The sequence below is a fragment of the Schistocerca gregaria genome, chromosome X (assembly GCF_023897955.1).
Source record: "Schistocerca gregaria isolate iqSchGreg1 chromosome X, iqSchGreg1.2, whole genome shotgun sequence".
Taxonomy (NCBI): Eukaryota; Metazoa; Arthropoda; class Insecta; order Orthoptera; family Acrididae; genus Schistocerca; species Schistocerca gregaria.
In genome coordinates, this window is record NC_064931.1 from 680742154 (window position 1) to 680758411 (window position 16258).

Below are 16258 nucleotides of genomic sequence, written 5' to 3' on the forward strand. Positions count from 1 at the left end.
TAAAATGTACTTCTGAGAGTAGTTCATTTGAGAATGTTGAAGGGCGAGATACTACAGATTTTATTACCAAAAAATTGAGGACTGCCTAGGAAGAGATTCTGTACGTATTCTCCAGGCGACAGCAGAAGAACTTGGTTACAATACTGAATAGCTCTGTATTAACTAATCTTCTCTAAATAGAAGCAGATAGAAAAAGAGAAAAGAAGGTGGTTGTAATTTCCCATCCCATCATCACATAGATGAATTTTTTTTAAAAAAGTTTATTTTAATGTAAAGCAGTCTTGACATATCAATGTTTAGATATTTACAAGAAAACTGGAGAATTGTCAGTGTCAGTAATTTTCAGACACTGGAAAAAGATTGTGGGTTTGTTTTTTAATGAGACAGTAATTAAAGAGATATTACAGTTTCGTGAAAGTGAATTAGATAAACAAACAGCAAGAGGTGATTACCATGAACTCATTAAGCTCTGAACCATGGCTTCAGTGAACTAGAGCTACAAAACCTCCTAATCTGGATCTCTCTGCCTCTTAAAAGAACTGAAAGTATATGAAAGGATAGATTCCATGGTATCAAAAGTAACTAAAAGGAAATTTAGTCATTATTTGTTTATTTATTAGAACAGTTCTCTCTCTTTTTTTGCTGTTTGATGATGATAAATTAGCACACAAAACCAACTCAAAATGGTAACAATTTTGGGCAGAGAAAATCTAGAAATGGAAAAGATATATATACATTTTTGTGGAGAACTGGATGGATCAGTACAAGGCAAGTTTAAAAATTTCTGATAACTATTTATTAATGGTTTAATTCATTATTTTGTGACTCCGAATTCAATCTCTGACCACATATGAGGTACAAAAGGCATTTGTATTGTGTAGTGTGCAAAAATATCATAAACTGTACCCAGATTGCAAGAAAGAAATACTGGAAATAAAATATTATAAAGAATACTAAACACATCCTAAAAAGCAACATAAGGAAAACCCTAATATATATCTTACACATACGACGCTTTATAATGACCATGGAGGTGTAATCAGACAATATCAACAAAAGATTTTATTCCTGTTCATTGTGGCAACCTATAGACATAGAAATTGCTCTCTCTCCACTGTCAGAACTAATAATGATGATGATGATGATGATGATGATGATAATTATACAAATTGCTTGTTGTTCAGAATTCTAGCGCTGACAAGCTGCTACTGTCTGGCACTATTATTTTGAACCATTAGAGTGCAAATCCAGATTACAACTGACTACGTAACATTACTCAAAGTTATTAAGCAAATTACACAAAATTACACAGGAATTATCAGAAACTGCAACTCACATACCCAGAAAAATTTTCATTGGACAAAACTGAGCGACGTCCTTGTGAAGATTTATTAAATTCTTGTGTTTGGTCAGATGATGCATTTCCAGACTCTGGCAACCAGCGCCACACGGTCTTCAGTTCTCCATTAACGACACACTGTTCTTCCTTAATACGTGGATCATTGTGTCTAATAAAATTGACAGCTGACGTCCAAACCAAAGCCATGCCTAAAAAGATTACAATAATTATACAGAAAATATGTACTGCAGTAACTGTAACACTGAGATTCACAGTTTTGTAATCTCTTTCCATGCCTATGCCTCCACTAGGTCTAGCGAACAGGTTATTCCTTCCAGTTATAGGAAGGATGTTGAGCATGGAGATACATTGGTTATGTCAAGTTTAAATGCAAAATCTAATTAACTACATCTCAAGTGTGTGTCTTAATTATGACTGCCATTCAGAAGAATTTCAGATAAGCCATATGTAAGGGTAAATAGAGGATGATTTGAGCAGAAATAGCCACCACTCATGATTTGCTTCTTTTTTTCTATTACAAGTTTTTTAAGTAACTGCAAAACTAATCATCAGATGATGGCATTTATTATGCACTACTTCATGAACCATCAAAGCTGTAACTGTGTTGGAGAAGAAAGGAGTTCTGTAACTTTTGTGATGATCTTGGGTCAAAAAGATTCTATAACATTGCCCATCATGGATAAATGAAGATAACCAGGAGTATAAATGTACTAGCATAGGGATGCTGGCAATTTTTTCTTAATTCTCATATCAAAAACATGTATTTTACACACACTACATACTTTTGCCCAACACACTGCAACTCTCAATGCATCTGGTGTTTCTTAATAAAGTTCATCTTCAGTTCTGGAGTTTGGACGCAGTTGGCATTGAAGATATGATAAAATTCTGGTTGTCTTCTCAGTTGTACTAAACATCATCTTTTGTCTGTGTAGCTCCATTTCACCACATTAACCTTTGATCTGTCAACTCCAGATCTCACTCTATTTCGGGAATTCCAAGTCATCCATTGCTCATCATAGTCAAAGTTCTCCATAGTTGCAACCTAGCTTTTTCAGTGGCAGTTTTAAGTGCCACCAATGTTCTAAGGAAACTAATCCTTGACTTCAGTCATTGTGCATGAAGTTTGTGCCTGTACAGAAGTTGGGTTCTCTCCTGCTCCACAGCCTTTCCTCATTCACAGCAATTTCCCTTTGAACAGGGGTGGTGCTATTCCTGTGAGGTGGTAAAGCAATTTGATTGGAGTGGATTTCAAGCAACATGTTATGATTCTGCAAGTGCTGTTGAGAGCTATGTGTACCTAGTTTGGCATGTGTTGAATTATACCAAACAGGACATGCATACTGTACCCACAGAGTAGCATAGAGCCACTGCAGAAGTTTGTATAAATTCAGGTTGACTACCCTACTGTGATTTGGCCAGTTTCTGTACAAGACTGTTCCTGTTGGAAACCTTTGACTTGCAGTTCATGCAGTGCTTCTTGAGAGGAATAGATCTGTCAAGTGCCACTCCTAGATATTTTGGGGTCTCACAGTGTTCCAGTTTGACAACTGACCATACTACCTTCAATTTGCTACTAGCTTTCCCATTTCTCAAATGAAAAGCACACACACTTGTGGCCTTGAGAGGTTTGGTTTCAATTTGTTTGGACTGTAGTGATTGGGAAGTTGTTCAAGGGCATTCACGACAGTGTTCTCCACTGATTCAAAATCTGTGCTCTGGGTGACTAGAGCAAAGTCATCAGCATACAAGAAGCTTCTGCTGTTGGGTGCTGTGGTACTATGAGTTTGTCGGTGTGTGTGTGTGTGTGTGTGTGTGTGTGTGAGAGAGAGAGAGAGAGAGAGAGAGAGAGAGATATGGCAATTACTGGTGACACATTAAGACGAAATTTTGCAGACGTTTGTCAGTTGGGTTGGGAACAGTGTCTTTAAAAAAGACACACACACAAGTCTTAATTGTTATAACCAGTTGGTGAGCTATGATGGGACAATAATGAACATGCCAAGCTTCCAATTTTTGAGTTCTGGTTCAACCCCCGTCTTAAGATTTTGATGAAACCAGTTTTTAATATAAAATACTTTTTTTCCAAAACATGATTACAGTTTCCATATCATAATTATTAATTTGATGTGGAAGAATCGGCAATGTGGAATATGCTATTCATGTGTTTTGCTGCTACTTTCATGACAGGTGGCATCTGACTGCTCGAGAAAACTATAAAATTAGGTTGATGTTAATCAATAATGATTGTTTAGAAAAATGAAGTTTACAACATACATTTAATAACAAAGCAATATAAATTTTAACTACCAATGATATAGAAATGTGTATTTGGGTTAATATTCACAATTTATTCACCGTAAGATTAAAAATATTTTTAGTACTAAAATAATGATTATTTTGTGGATAAAATTTATTTTGCATAAAATAAAAGTTAAGAATCAAAACAATTTAAGTAACACATTTTTCTCAACAAAATAAAAGTTAAAATAGGTTTTGTTCAGCCCGTCAACCCCTCCCCTCCTTTTGCCTGCCACAAATGAATAATGTGTGCATGAAACTTCATTGAAATCCATACTGATCAGCTGCTGCTCTTGTTAGATTACTGATAATAGTGCAAGTAAAATAGTAGTTGTACAGACATGAAAAACACCCTTTAATGTTTGTAATACATCTGCTGCAATATCGACACTTGTTTCCTATACAGTCCCACAATGGTTTGTCAGCATTCAAAGTAGAATAATCTATCTTTTGCACATAACTATATTAAAAAATGCATGGCACCTGCAAATCTCTTTCATGATAGTTAGTCTATGTATCATGATGTCAAGTTTTCTGTAGTCAAAGTGCAAATTAATAAATTCGAACACAATGGTAATCTAACAAATAAATGATCAGCAACTTCAAATAATTATACTTATTTAAATGTTGATCTTATCTGAAGAAGATTGTATATTTAATATTTATGACAAATGGTACAATGCAATCCCTTTTTGTAAAGGTTTTTCTCCCTTTTTCTGAAATCTACAAAGGTACAAATTTCAAAGAAAAAGAAGAAAAGTCTGAGTGCTGATGATAAAATCAAAAAATCTGAGTAGGATATGATATGAAAGTACATAGTGAATAGAGAAAGTGGGATGAGATGTTCTCAAACAGGAAAGTTTGGAAATATGGTGATATTTTTCTAGGTAATGGAAAATATAGCATTGGAAATGGATAATATGGGTGAACCAAGTGTAAGAGAGACCAGAAAAGGGAACAGTGACACCCAAAATAGGTTTATAATGGTAAACAGAACATCATAACATTAGTTATCTCACAGACGAACACAGTGAGTCATCTATTGTTTTATTCTGCATTTTGCGTTACTCTCTCCATTTCCTTAGCACACCCTGCTTTTGGCACTATTCCCACCAAGACCTTACTTGTTATCTCTACACAGAATTTATAACCCCAAGCATTTTCTTAAAATTATTATAAAAAGTTTTTGGAAAGAGAAAATGAAGCTAGCAAATATAATATTCCATTATTTATTCCTGTAAAAATTGGTTTTAAAATTTCTTTTACTTCCATTAAAATTTGGGTTCTATTGTAAGATAAATGTTATTACTATTATTATTTTTATGTTAGTTTATTCTTGTAAAGCAATAATGAAATCTAAAATTAAACAAGAATTTCAGATGTGAGGTGTGTTCAGGCACAAACCTGAGCTGCTTTAATTGCTTCACGCAAACAGCGTTGCACTTATCTGTGTAGTACTCCTCACTGACTGTTTGATCTTGCAGCAAGAAATTATGATAAACTATGCTGCTAAAATCTAAGAACACAGTGAGTACAACCTATACATTTCAGTATGTGTCAAGCTTTTATCGGTCTTTGTGATATGGAATGCTTCCAGGGATGACTGAGACTTAGTCACATCCAAAAACCCATGTTTCATCATCGGTTATGACATGTTTCAGGGTTTTAGGATCACTATCAACTTCACCTAACGATGCAGTTTCTGTATGAAATTCAACAATTTTACACACACACACACACACAAACACACACACACACACACACACACACACACACACACACACACACACACACACACACATTCATGGCATGAACCACTTGACATGCCAACATTATCAGTGACTTCTCTCATTGTGATTTAGTGAATCTTTCACTTTTTCCATGATTTTATTGGATGATTATCTGCTGGAGTATCCAGAGTGTTCATCATCTTCAATGTCTTCACAGACTTCTTTGAAACACTTCCATCACTAGTAACCTCTTGTTTCAGTCACAGCAGACTCACTAACTCTAAAACTTTACTGTATTCAAGTTTGTTCTTATAATAAAAATTAATGCAAACTCTGTGATACATTTTTATAAAACACGAATAATCACTGATACTATCAAAACATATGTAAACATTTTGACAGCTAACAACGAACTAAATATCTGGTATGGCTAACACTGCACAGATATTTTTCCGATATGTTTATCAACAAACAATGAAAAAATCTTGTGAGACTGGCTAATAAAACATGCAAAACTGCAAAAATCACATTACTTTATGAACACACCACATCCATTCAAAGGTTCTCAATTGATCACATTGTAACTACTTGAATCTTCAATTACTGTATTATCTCTCAATTTAAACCATGAGGTCGATTGTGGCAGCCACGTAATCTTGACTAGTAATGACTAGGAACAATTATCAGACAAATTTGTTGATTAATGTAGCAGCTGTCAGAGGTGTACAAAACTGGGTATACAGCTGTACATTAGTTTCCAAGGTGTATTTACATCATAGCACAGGAACAATGGCATTATCTGTGCACATAAAGTTGCTTGGCAGAATAAGAATCTGTGGAAACATGAGGCTTGGCATCACAGGTCTTATTAGTCCACTTTCAAGAATAGATTCTGGAATGGCACTGACAACGTGATATGATAGACAGTAGCTGTGACAGGAACTAAGACATTCCCAGAATGTCTTAGTTCCTGACACTTCATGCAATTCAAATAGCCCCAGAAAGTTATGGGATTTTCCTGCAGGACTACACATACATTCCAGTATGTTACACATACACTCTTACAAAAAACTTAATTAGTTTGATGTGCACCATGAATATGACAGATACTGGGGGGGGGGGGGGGGGGAAGAGAGAGAGAGAGAGAGAGAGAGAGAGAGAGAGAGAGAGAGAGAGAGAGAGAGAGAGAGAGAGAGATCCCATCTGCAAATACAGTTGTCAATTAATTCACGAGTGCTTCTGGTCCCTTCTTATTGTAATACAACTCACTGGACCTACATACAGGCTCAGATATAGTTTGGAAGGTAGTCGTGGCTGTTGCATTCTCTCCTGAAGCACATTGACCCATACCTGTTGTACCTGGTCCTTGATGATCAAGGAACTATAACTAGCTTGGAGCCTGTATCTATGATACATTTAGCTGGGGTTAGATAGAGAAAATGCCCTATCCACATAAGTAATCTGCTACAATACAGGAAATTCACTGACAATATTGTCTGTCAATAAGTGGTTCCTGTAAAAAACTGTACCAAAATGTGGTGACATATAAAATCTGTAATCAGTCATAATTTTATGAAACTATATGGTTGCAGAGACCTTAAATTGTGGAAATTATTTGTTCACAACCAATACAAAAAGAGTTACTTCTTTGCACCTGTTATTGTCCTTCAAAGCAGTCACCAGCGATGTGTAGAACCCATTGTCAGTGAAATGGAAGGCGTAGTATATCGTTAGCAAAGTCTGTTCAGTTGATGGTGTGAATGGAGCAGTCTATTGTCTGTCAAATCTCTGGAACCGTTCTCAAGCAAATGCCACAAAGTGGTTCCTTCATCTTCAGAATCAAATCAAAGTCACAAGAACTTAAGTTTGAAGAGTATGGTGGATGGTACAGTACTTCCCAGAGCAGCCACAGCTTGTGCCATATGCGCCCACGCATTGTCGTGCAATATGATGGGTGGGCTGAGCAGAAAGTGTCGCCACTTCTTTCGAAAAGCTGGTCGCAGGTGATGCTCCAAAAACAAACAGTAATACTATGCATTGACTGTCTCCTGTGGAGGAACGTAATGCATTAGGATAACTCCATCACAGTCGTACATGCGAATCACCATAACTTTCACCATACTGGGGCTCTCACGCACTTTCAACTTTTGCAGCAACCCACAATGACACCATTTGTTGGATTGGCGTTTCAGTTTTGGCTGGTACAATGTGGCCCATGTCTCATCCAGTGTTATGATATGGCGTAAGAAAGCCTCTCCTTCGCACTCACAGCACTCCAAGTGCATCTGAGCAGCATTGTAATGCATCAATTTCTGCATTTCCATGAAATCATGCGGAACCCATCATGATACAATTTTTCACATGCCCGAGCATTCCTTTAGGATGCGAAGCACAGTCATATGCGCTAATCCGGTTTCGTGGGCGAGCTCACAAATAATATGGCATCGATCACTGTCCACTAACGGGCAATAGCATGTACTACTACTTCAAAGACGCTAGTATGACCTGCCCGATGCATATCTGCCACAGTTTGCCGAACTTCGTTGAAGGCTTTTACCCAATGTGCCACTGTTCTGTACGGCAATGCCTCTTGAAGACCTTGATGAAACTGTCATGCTGTACGACCTCTGGCACATTCAATCTTGATCCAACTACGTTGTTCCTGTTTCAAAAACATAGTTATGTTAGACCGCTCGCTCACAAGTGACTGTTTCCCTTGACTGCAAATGCTGGTGACGTGGGACGGGTGAGTCCATTTGCTCGGAGGTAAGGTAGGTATGTCAACAATGCGTGTTATCAGTGACAATAGTAGATTCCATTGCATAATGTCTCCACAGCAGTGTTGCCACTATTTAAGTTCCAATCTACGTATATGCAGACTGAAGCAACATATGAAAATTTGTGCAAAGGCTAGAATTCGATCCCGGGTCTCCTGCATACTAGGCATGCCACCCTCGCACGGTGGCTCTGCACAACCGCACAGACTACCCTAGCATGCCTCCCTCCTCAACCCACATAACTGCATGGACCAGCATGGCTCCCTCCTCAATCCAAATGCCCATTCACATCTCAGCCCACTTGGTATTCCGTATTCCCTCCAAACTCAAACATCATTGCAGAGGCTCTCCAGCTATACTGGAATACCACGTCAGAATCTAACTAAACATGGGATGTCAGTTAGTACATCTGCTCAAGACTCAGGATCTAATCCCGGCTTTGGTACAAATTTTCTTTCGCCGCCTTCAGTTTGCATATATGCATCAATTGCAATTTTGTTTATTAAAACTGAATGGCATTTTATAATTTAATTTCTCATATTAAAGTAATCACAATCCACAAAATTTTGTGTTACTGTCCACCTTTGGGTTATTCTATTGCAGATGGGTAAATGAGTCAGCCAATTTAACCCAGACAAATAATGTCATGCCAAACCACCACTAAGCAAAGACTAATAAAAAGGGCATACACATTTACACCTCTGACTTTTTACCATACTGTGGTGCCTGTGTTGTTCAGAGGTACGATGCAATATTCCTTCGGACATGCCTGCATATCCAAAGGAACAGGCAATGTGATGACTACAGCCATTACAAAATACATGAAATGCATTAACAGTTGTGAATATGGACAACCATCAGTTGTATAATGGAATGATGTCAATGAAAATCTGTGCCGGACTGGGACTCGAACTCGGATTTCCTGTTTATTGTGAGCCGTTGTCTTACCATTAGGCAACCGAACATGTTTTACAGGCAGATACAGACTTCAATATGTAAATGTCATCAACTATGTGTCCATTATACAGCTGATGGTTGTCCATATTAGCAACTGTGAATACTTTTCATGTATTTTGTAACTACTGTAGTTGCCGCAGTGCCTGTCCCTTCAGACATGCATCCATGCCAAAAGGAACACTGCACTGCAGTTCTGAACAACATATTCACTGCAATATCATATTTATCTGCCAACACCAGGCAAGCAACTGTCAATTACAACGTCTATCCTATACAGGAATATACATAATGGACAATTGAGTGCAGGTTGTAGACACATGGTTGGTGACATATGGAAGTTTGGGTCTGGCTGTGGAACATACTTCGATAGCCTAATAGTAAGGTGACCGCTCGCGATATGTGGGAAACATGGGTTCGAGTACTGGTCTGGTATAAATTTTCATTGTTGTCATTTTATTATACAGCTCATGGTTGTCCATATTCACAACAGCTAATACATTTTACTTACGTGATCTTTTAGGTTTGCAGTAAATTTACACCTAATTAAAAGTTTCTAGAAATAACTGATCACACAGCAACATACAGGTATAATGAGTAGTTATGCACAATATATAAATACATAGAGGGTGATTGGCTTTGCACACTAAGTCCAGTTTAATGAAAGTAGTAACATCCCAATCTACATGTAATTCACCTCAGAATTGTGGCTAAAAGATGATTTGTTAGACTACATCCTCTGGCAGATGTCCTGGCTCATAGCTGTCAAAATCTTCCTTATGAGTCAGTAAATACAGTAGAAGTCCAATATACCACAGATTCGAATATAACAGGGTATAAAGTATGTTCTAGAAAATGAAATATCATTTATGAATGATTTTTGGACTCTTGGTATATTTAATAAACGTTATTTACAGTCTGAATGTAGCCTTTCTGCAGCATAATGTAATGCTGCTATCTCCATACTCTCTCAACAATAACCAAAATACTTGGACGTAATTAAACATAACCTTTGGTTTGGCTTATCAATGTATCAAGGATTGTTGCTGCACAGGACCTTTGAATACACATCTTATGGTTAACACTGTGATGCAGTCGACAAAGTGACTGTACAACAATGCTTGACAATAATCGAAATGAGCAGGACCATCATGTCGATCGTTCATTATCTACATTTCCGTGTGCTTGTTTCAATGTCACAGAAATGGAACGCCTATTGTGTGAGTGATAAACTAAAAATTATTGATCATGTGAAGAATGGTGGAACTAAAGCAAGTTTATCATGCAAGTAATGTGTTCCTGAAGAAACAATCAGGGGATGGGTGAAAGAAGAAAATAAACTTAGAAATTTTGTAAACGCTACTAAAAGTGATGTGGGATGGACAGAAACAGGACTAAACTAGGAGAAGACAGTGGACTTGATGAATGCCTTTGTAGGTGGCTTTTAATAAAGAGAAGTGAATGTGTGCCATTTACTGGACCAATTATTGAAGCCCAAGCAGAAAAATTTCACTTTGAGTTACATGGCAACAAAGATCTTACAGCTCCCAACAGATACTTTTCAAGCGGAAATGTTGCTGTGGAATTTGCCAAATGACCACTTGCAACAGTTAATCTGCCTCACAGTTTCCTGAAATTCTACGTAAAGTAATGGTACATGAAAATTTAAATGATCATCAAGTGTATACTTGTGATGAAACGGCACTTCATTATCAATTGCTTCCAATCAGAACTCCCAATAAATAAAAAAAGCAGGAAATAAGGTGGATTTTAAAATGAACAGAGACAGAATAACCTGCTCTTTGTCACAAATAAATTGGAATTGGGCAGCCATAAGCTGAAACCTGTCTATATAGTTAAAAGCCTGAGATGTTTCAAGCATGTAAACATATCATTGCAATTCACTTACAGGCATTCAAAGAATACTTGGATGACTTGATATTTTCACCACTTCATATCCAGAAGAGATTATTCCTTCAGTGAGAAAGCACCTACGGTCACTTATGCTGAGAGAAGAAACTCTGCTAATCCTTGACCACTGTCTAGCTCCCACTGGATCAGGAATCATACAAAAACTTAAGGCTCATTAACCCCATGAACTGCTCACTTCAATAGCAAATTCAGATGAGGAAATGGAAATAGCCTTTAAATGTGTAACTCTTACAGTGTTGCATATTCAGTAGGCCTGGTATGGTAAAGTGTTGGCCCGAGCACTATTAGGAATTGCTGGAAAACGCAACAGAGGAACACTGTAGTGACATAGATTTCAACAGCAGTGACATTTAGTCTCCATGTAATGTTTTACAGTGCAATAGTGATCTTGAAGATCTGAACCATTGGGTAGTTGTTGACAACAAAGAACTGGCTTCAGAGAGCAGAGGTGGCAAGGGCACTATTGATTTTGAAACTTCCTGGCAGATTAAAACTGTGTGCCCGACCGAGACTCGAACTCGGGACCTTTGCCTTCCGCAAGTGCTCTACCATCTGAGCTACCGAAGCACGACTCACGGCCGAACAAGAAAGTATAGGTGATATTCCCGGTACACGGGAAATACTGGACAATATAAATAAAGTGATTACATGGATAGAGTGACAGAGTGAATCAAATCCAACTGAGTTATTGCACCTGATGAGCCTATAACAATAGAAACTAAAGAAACTGTGTGAAATGACCTGCCAAAGAAAGCTATCTAACTACCTTAAAACAGTAGAATAATGATGTACTGCAACTTACGGGAAGTGTTGTAAATTACCATATTGGACAGTCTACTTTATATACCACACTGAAACTCATGTCATTGGTTGATGTTTAAATGACATTTGTCTAATTGCTGTACTGTATTTGGTAAGTTTCTGACATGTTTTAAATCCCATGTTCTTTAAATTTAAATACAGTATAGTGCAGTATGTATAATACAACATTGTGTGTTCTTCCTACCAGAGACACCTACAGAGTAAATAATGCTTTCTGGTCAACAGATCCAGAAAAGTAAAAGGGAAATCACTACAAATGTAATGGACATCAATTGGATTGTCAATAATAAAATAAGACGAGAGAACTAGTTAAGGCTGCACATGAGCGTCCCCAGGCAGTCTACACGCGAAGAGAGCGGGCCCTCCAACAAATGTCTCATACACGAATAGCACCCACTCATTAATAGAGTGCTACTCCTAAAACAGAAAGTAGGGAGTAGCAGAAAGAGGCAAACCACCTAGAAACAGTGAAAATAGAGGAAAGTAGGGAGTAGCAGAAAGAGGCAAACCACCTAGAAACAGTGAAAATAGAGGAAAGGAGGGATGACAGAGGCAGTAACAATGTAGCACGAGGGGCCCTTCAACCAATTCCACTCCGTCCCATTCCTGAAAATAGTTTAAAACATTATATATGAGAATAAAACCACTGTCACAAAGAAAGCAGAGAACCAGTTCAATTTTCTGTGTTGTCCACCAACATGAGATGCACAGAAGTCAGGAGACTAAGCTTAGCATCGAGAGCCAGAAGGAGAGGGCATTCCACCAAGACATGAGCAATTGTCAATAAAGCTCCAGAACCACAATGTGGGAGTGGCTCACTACATAATATGAAAGTATGGGTCAGTCTGGCACAACTGATGTGGAGGCAACGTACAACAGTGGATTCCTTCCGGGAGGAATGGAAGGATGAACGCCACGCAGCAGTATTCCACCAGAAGGTGTTCCGTCTGAGTGAACAGAGGCCTTAGTTGCCCCCACAAATCTGCACCTGCGACCATTGAAGCAAATGGGGAGAGGGGGGTTGGTTAATTGTGCCTCTAGCTAATAGGTCAGTCAGTTCATTCCCCTGGATCCTCACTAGACTTGAGACCTGGAGAAAGACAACTGAGCAGCCAGTATAATTAAGTTCAGAGAACAGATAGAGGCTGACACAAGTAACATTGGTCTACGGCCTGGAGACTGCTCAGTGAGCACCTACATATTGAAACATCATTGGTTAATGGTCTGGAAACTGCTCAGTAAGCAGCTACATATTGAAACACAATCAAGGTAAGTCCAATAATGAAATGGAGGGCTCTGTTAACAGCCAGCAGCTCTGCTGTAAAAACATGACATTTACAGGGCAACAAATGGTACCCCCTGACCAGCAGGAGACAAAAAAGCAAAACCCATCTTATTCAGGGTTTTAGAGCTGTCAGTGTAAAAGATGGCAGCACCTTGATACACCTGCAAAACTGAGAGAAGACACCAAAAGGCCATGCGGATGACAAATTTTAGGACCTTGAATTAGACAGATTCTGATTTGTGGTCTGGGTACCAACCAAATAGCTGTGAGGTGCATTCCAACTGGTAATCCTATTTGAGGGCAAGTGTCGGGGTCGATTCTCCTCCTTCTGCATAAAGATTATGATATATTGGATGATCAGAAAATTGGTGAATGGCAATTGCATAGGTAAGCACCAATTGGAACCTTTGGAGCTGAAAAGGAAGGTTCCTGCTTCAGCATGGATACTGTCTAAGGGACAATTCTGGAAGGCAACAGCGGTCAGACGAATAACATGATGATGGAATGGGTTGAACAATTTCAAAGTTGAAAGTCCTGCCATGCAATAAACCCGCAAATCCACAGTCCATGCGGGATTGGATCATAGCCTGGTAGAGATAAAGGAAAGTAGCATGATCCACACCTGAAGAGGTGTGAGTAAGGAAGCAGAGATGTTAAGCTTTCACATGCAGTTAGTCTTTAGTTAGCACATATAAGGCATACAAGTCAGCTTCTTGTCAAAGAGGAGTCCATTGATGGCAATGATGAAGAGTGTGAGACTCAGCACTGAGCCTTGCAGGGCACCATTCTCTTGGATCCATGGTGAGTAACGTATCAACTCTAACCATGGAAAAGCCAGTGGGTTAAAAACTGACAAAAATTGGCAGGGAAGCTATAAAGCTCCAGTCACAGAAGATAAATAAAATGTGATGCTGCCTGGCAGTGCTGTATGTCTTACATACGTCAGAAAGTACTGCAATGAGGTGTTGGCATTTAGAAAAAGCCTGTCTGACTGCCTGTTCCCAGCCAAATTAGATGTTTGGTTGCAAACTGTCCCTCCTTGAAATTACACCGATAGGAGGACAAAAGACTCAAAGATTTGAGAACCCTGCATAATCGGCAGTTAATTATCCTTTCAAGTAGTTTGCAGTGCACGTTGGTGAGGCTAGTCAGTCAACTGCTGATGGATGTTGGGTTTTTGTCCAGCTAAAGGCTTGGTATTGATGATACTATCCCATCATTGTAAAGGAAAGACACCATTGAGCCAAAGATGGTTGAAGACCCCAAGGAGATGGCGGTGTTGAGTAACCGTCAGATGCATCATCTGTAACTTTTATTTGTCTATATCACTAAGTATAAACTGATATACTGCATTGAAATGTGTTAGTGTTCACATTCAGATCTAAAACAGACAGAAAAAAATTGTTCATAAGAATTCTATCTATTTACAATAAGTACAATGGTGCCCTGCAGCAAATGCACACCTCTTTGTATCTTAAATAGCAGCATATTAAAACACACAGTACTTTTATGATGTGATGTGTTACACTCTGTAGCGACATTTTATGGCATGTGCTTCGTCACTTCCCCTCTTTTCATATTGTACTTGTTGTAAGTTATAAGTTCACAATATACACAAATGAAAGTTCTATTAAAAACTGAGATCACTGTTCCACATTCTCGAACATGTCTAGGCTAACAAAGCTGCAACATCTGACTGTGAATGGAATCAGGGTCCAGGGCCATAACGCAAGATGTGGTCACAGACCATATGAAGTCCCAGTTAGTGAATGTTTCACTATATAATTCACATGCCAATGGGAAAAGGAGTGGGGGATGACTTAAATTTATCACTTATGTATTGAGAAGGGAGCCATGTAAGAGGAGGTTACCAATGCCATCACAAAATGGGTCGCAAGGTGTTCAGCGAGAGTTTACATGTCAGTACAGACACCATTCTCAAATAAGAGATCCATCAGATCTGTGGATCTTTAGTGGCTCCAAAGGTTTCAAAGCTAGGCCCACACAAGATGAAGAGGTATGCATTCCCAGGGAAGAAAAGTCACATTCACAGCATACGTTCTAACAACATTTCAATAAATAGCAAGACTTAGCACAAAGGTTGGCCATGTATGATGTCACTTACAATGCTGCAGGGTTCTTCAACAATCTTGAACAACTACAGGAATGTCCTTGGTCCACCATGGTACTGGCCAGCGATCGAGAGAACCTGAAGTCAGGGGGGTGGGAGAAGAGTAGCTCCAGGGGCATGGGTGATCACATCGGAGATGTCTTACAAAACTCCACCAGTACTATCTGACAGACAGGTGAACGTAACAGCAGAGACATACAACTGCAAGTTGGCTCTTTGACACATCCAACATGGAAGTTCATCCATCTGGTGGTGGCAAGGAAGTGACAGGATCATCAGAAAGTGGTCTTTGTTACAAAGAACATTATGTAGAAACCAAAAGAGTGAATCCATGAGAATGGGGGAAGATATTGTTCAGTTGACAGCTAAAAAGGTGCCACAGGCAGCACTGAAGTGGGTAAGAGTGCCATCATTGAAGAGGCATGCATCATGGGGGCGGATGCATGCTGAAGTCCCCAGGTAGGAGAAGGGGGAGAGGCATTGTTGGATTAAGGTGGTCAATTCAGTTTAAGTAAGCGGCCTGCATGGAGGTAAATTAACACTGCAAATAGTAATGACTGAGGTAATTTGCAGCCACACCGCCATTGCTTCCAATGTGGTATGAAGGGAAATCCACTCACTGACAGCATCTGTGTGAACCAATGTACACACACCCTCCAGATGCACTCTCGAGGCCAGCATGGATCCAACAGAACGCAGAACCCATGATAACAAAAGAGTGCTGGGGAATGGTCATTTCTTGCAAAAGAACATCAATTTCAGAATAGGAGGAAATAAGGTGTAATAGTTCCGGTAGGTGGTAGTAATATCCATTACGGTTCCACCGAATTATAGTGTCCAAGTTAGGCATGAAGGCACCAGGCAGACTGCTCACCAATTATGAAATCACGTAATTGAGCACTGGTTGAGATTCTGGATACATGGGAAGATCTGGCACATCCAGGGTCACCCAAGTAGGCTTGTTCC

General features: G+C 39.0%; 1 protein-coding gene across 5 annotated transcripts in view; it reads right to left on the reverse strand.

Annotated features, from left to right (window-relative positions):
- The window catches only part of LOC126299616 (inner nuclear membrane protein Man1), a 315326-nt gene that overhangs the window by 82693 nt on the left and 216375 nt on the right, over window positions 1–16258 (reverse strand). For all 5 annotated transcript variants that reach the window (XR_007552835.1, XR_007552834.1, XM_049991654.1 and 2 more), the window contains one exon: window positions 1341–1548. Coding sequence is in view for 3 of the 5 variants with exons in the window: in XM_049991654.1 (XP_049847611.1) it covers window positions 1341–1548 (208 nt within the window). In the remaining 2 variants the exon portion in view is untranslated. The remainder of the gene's footprint in view (window positions 1–1340; window positions 1549–16258) is intronic.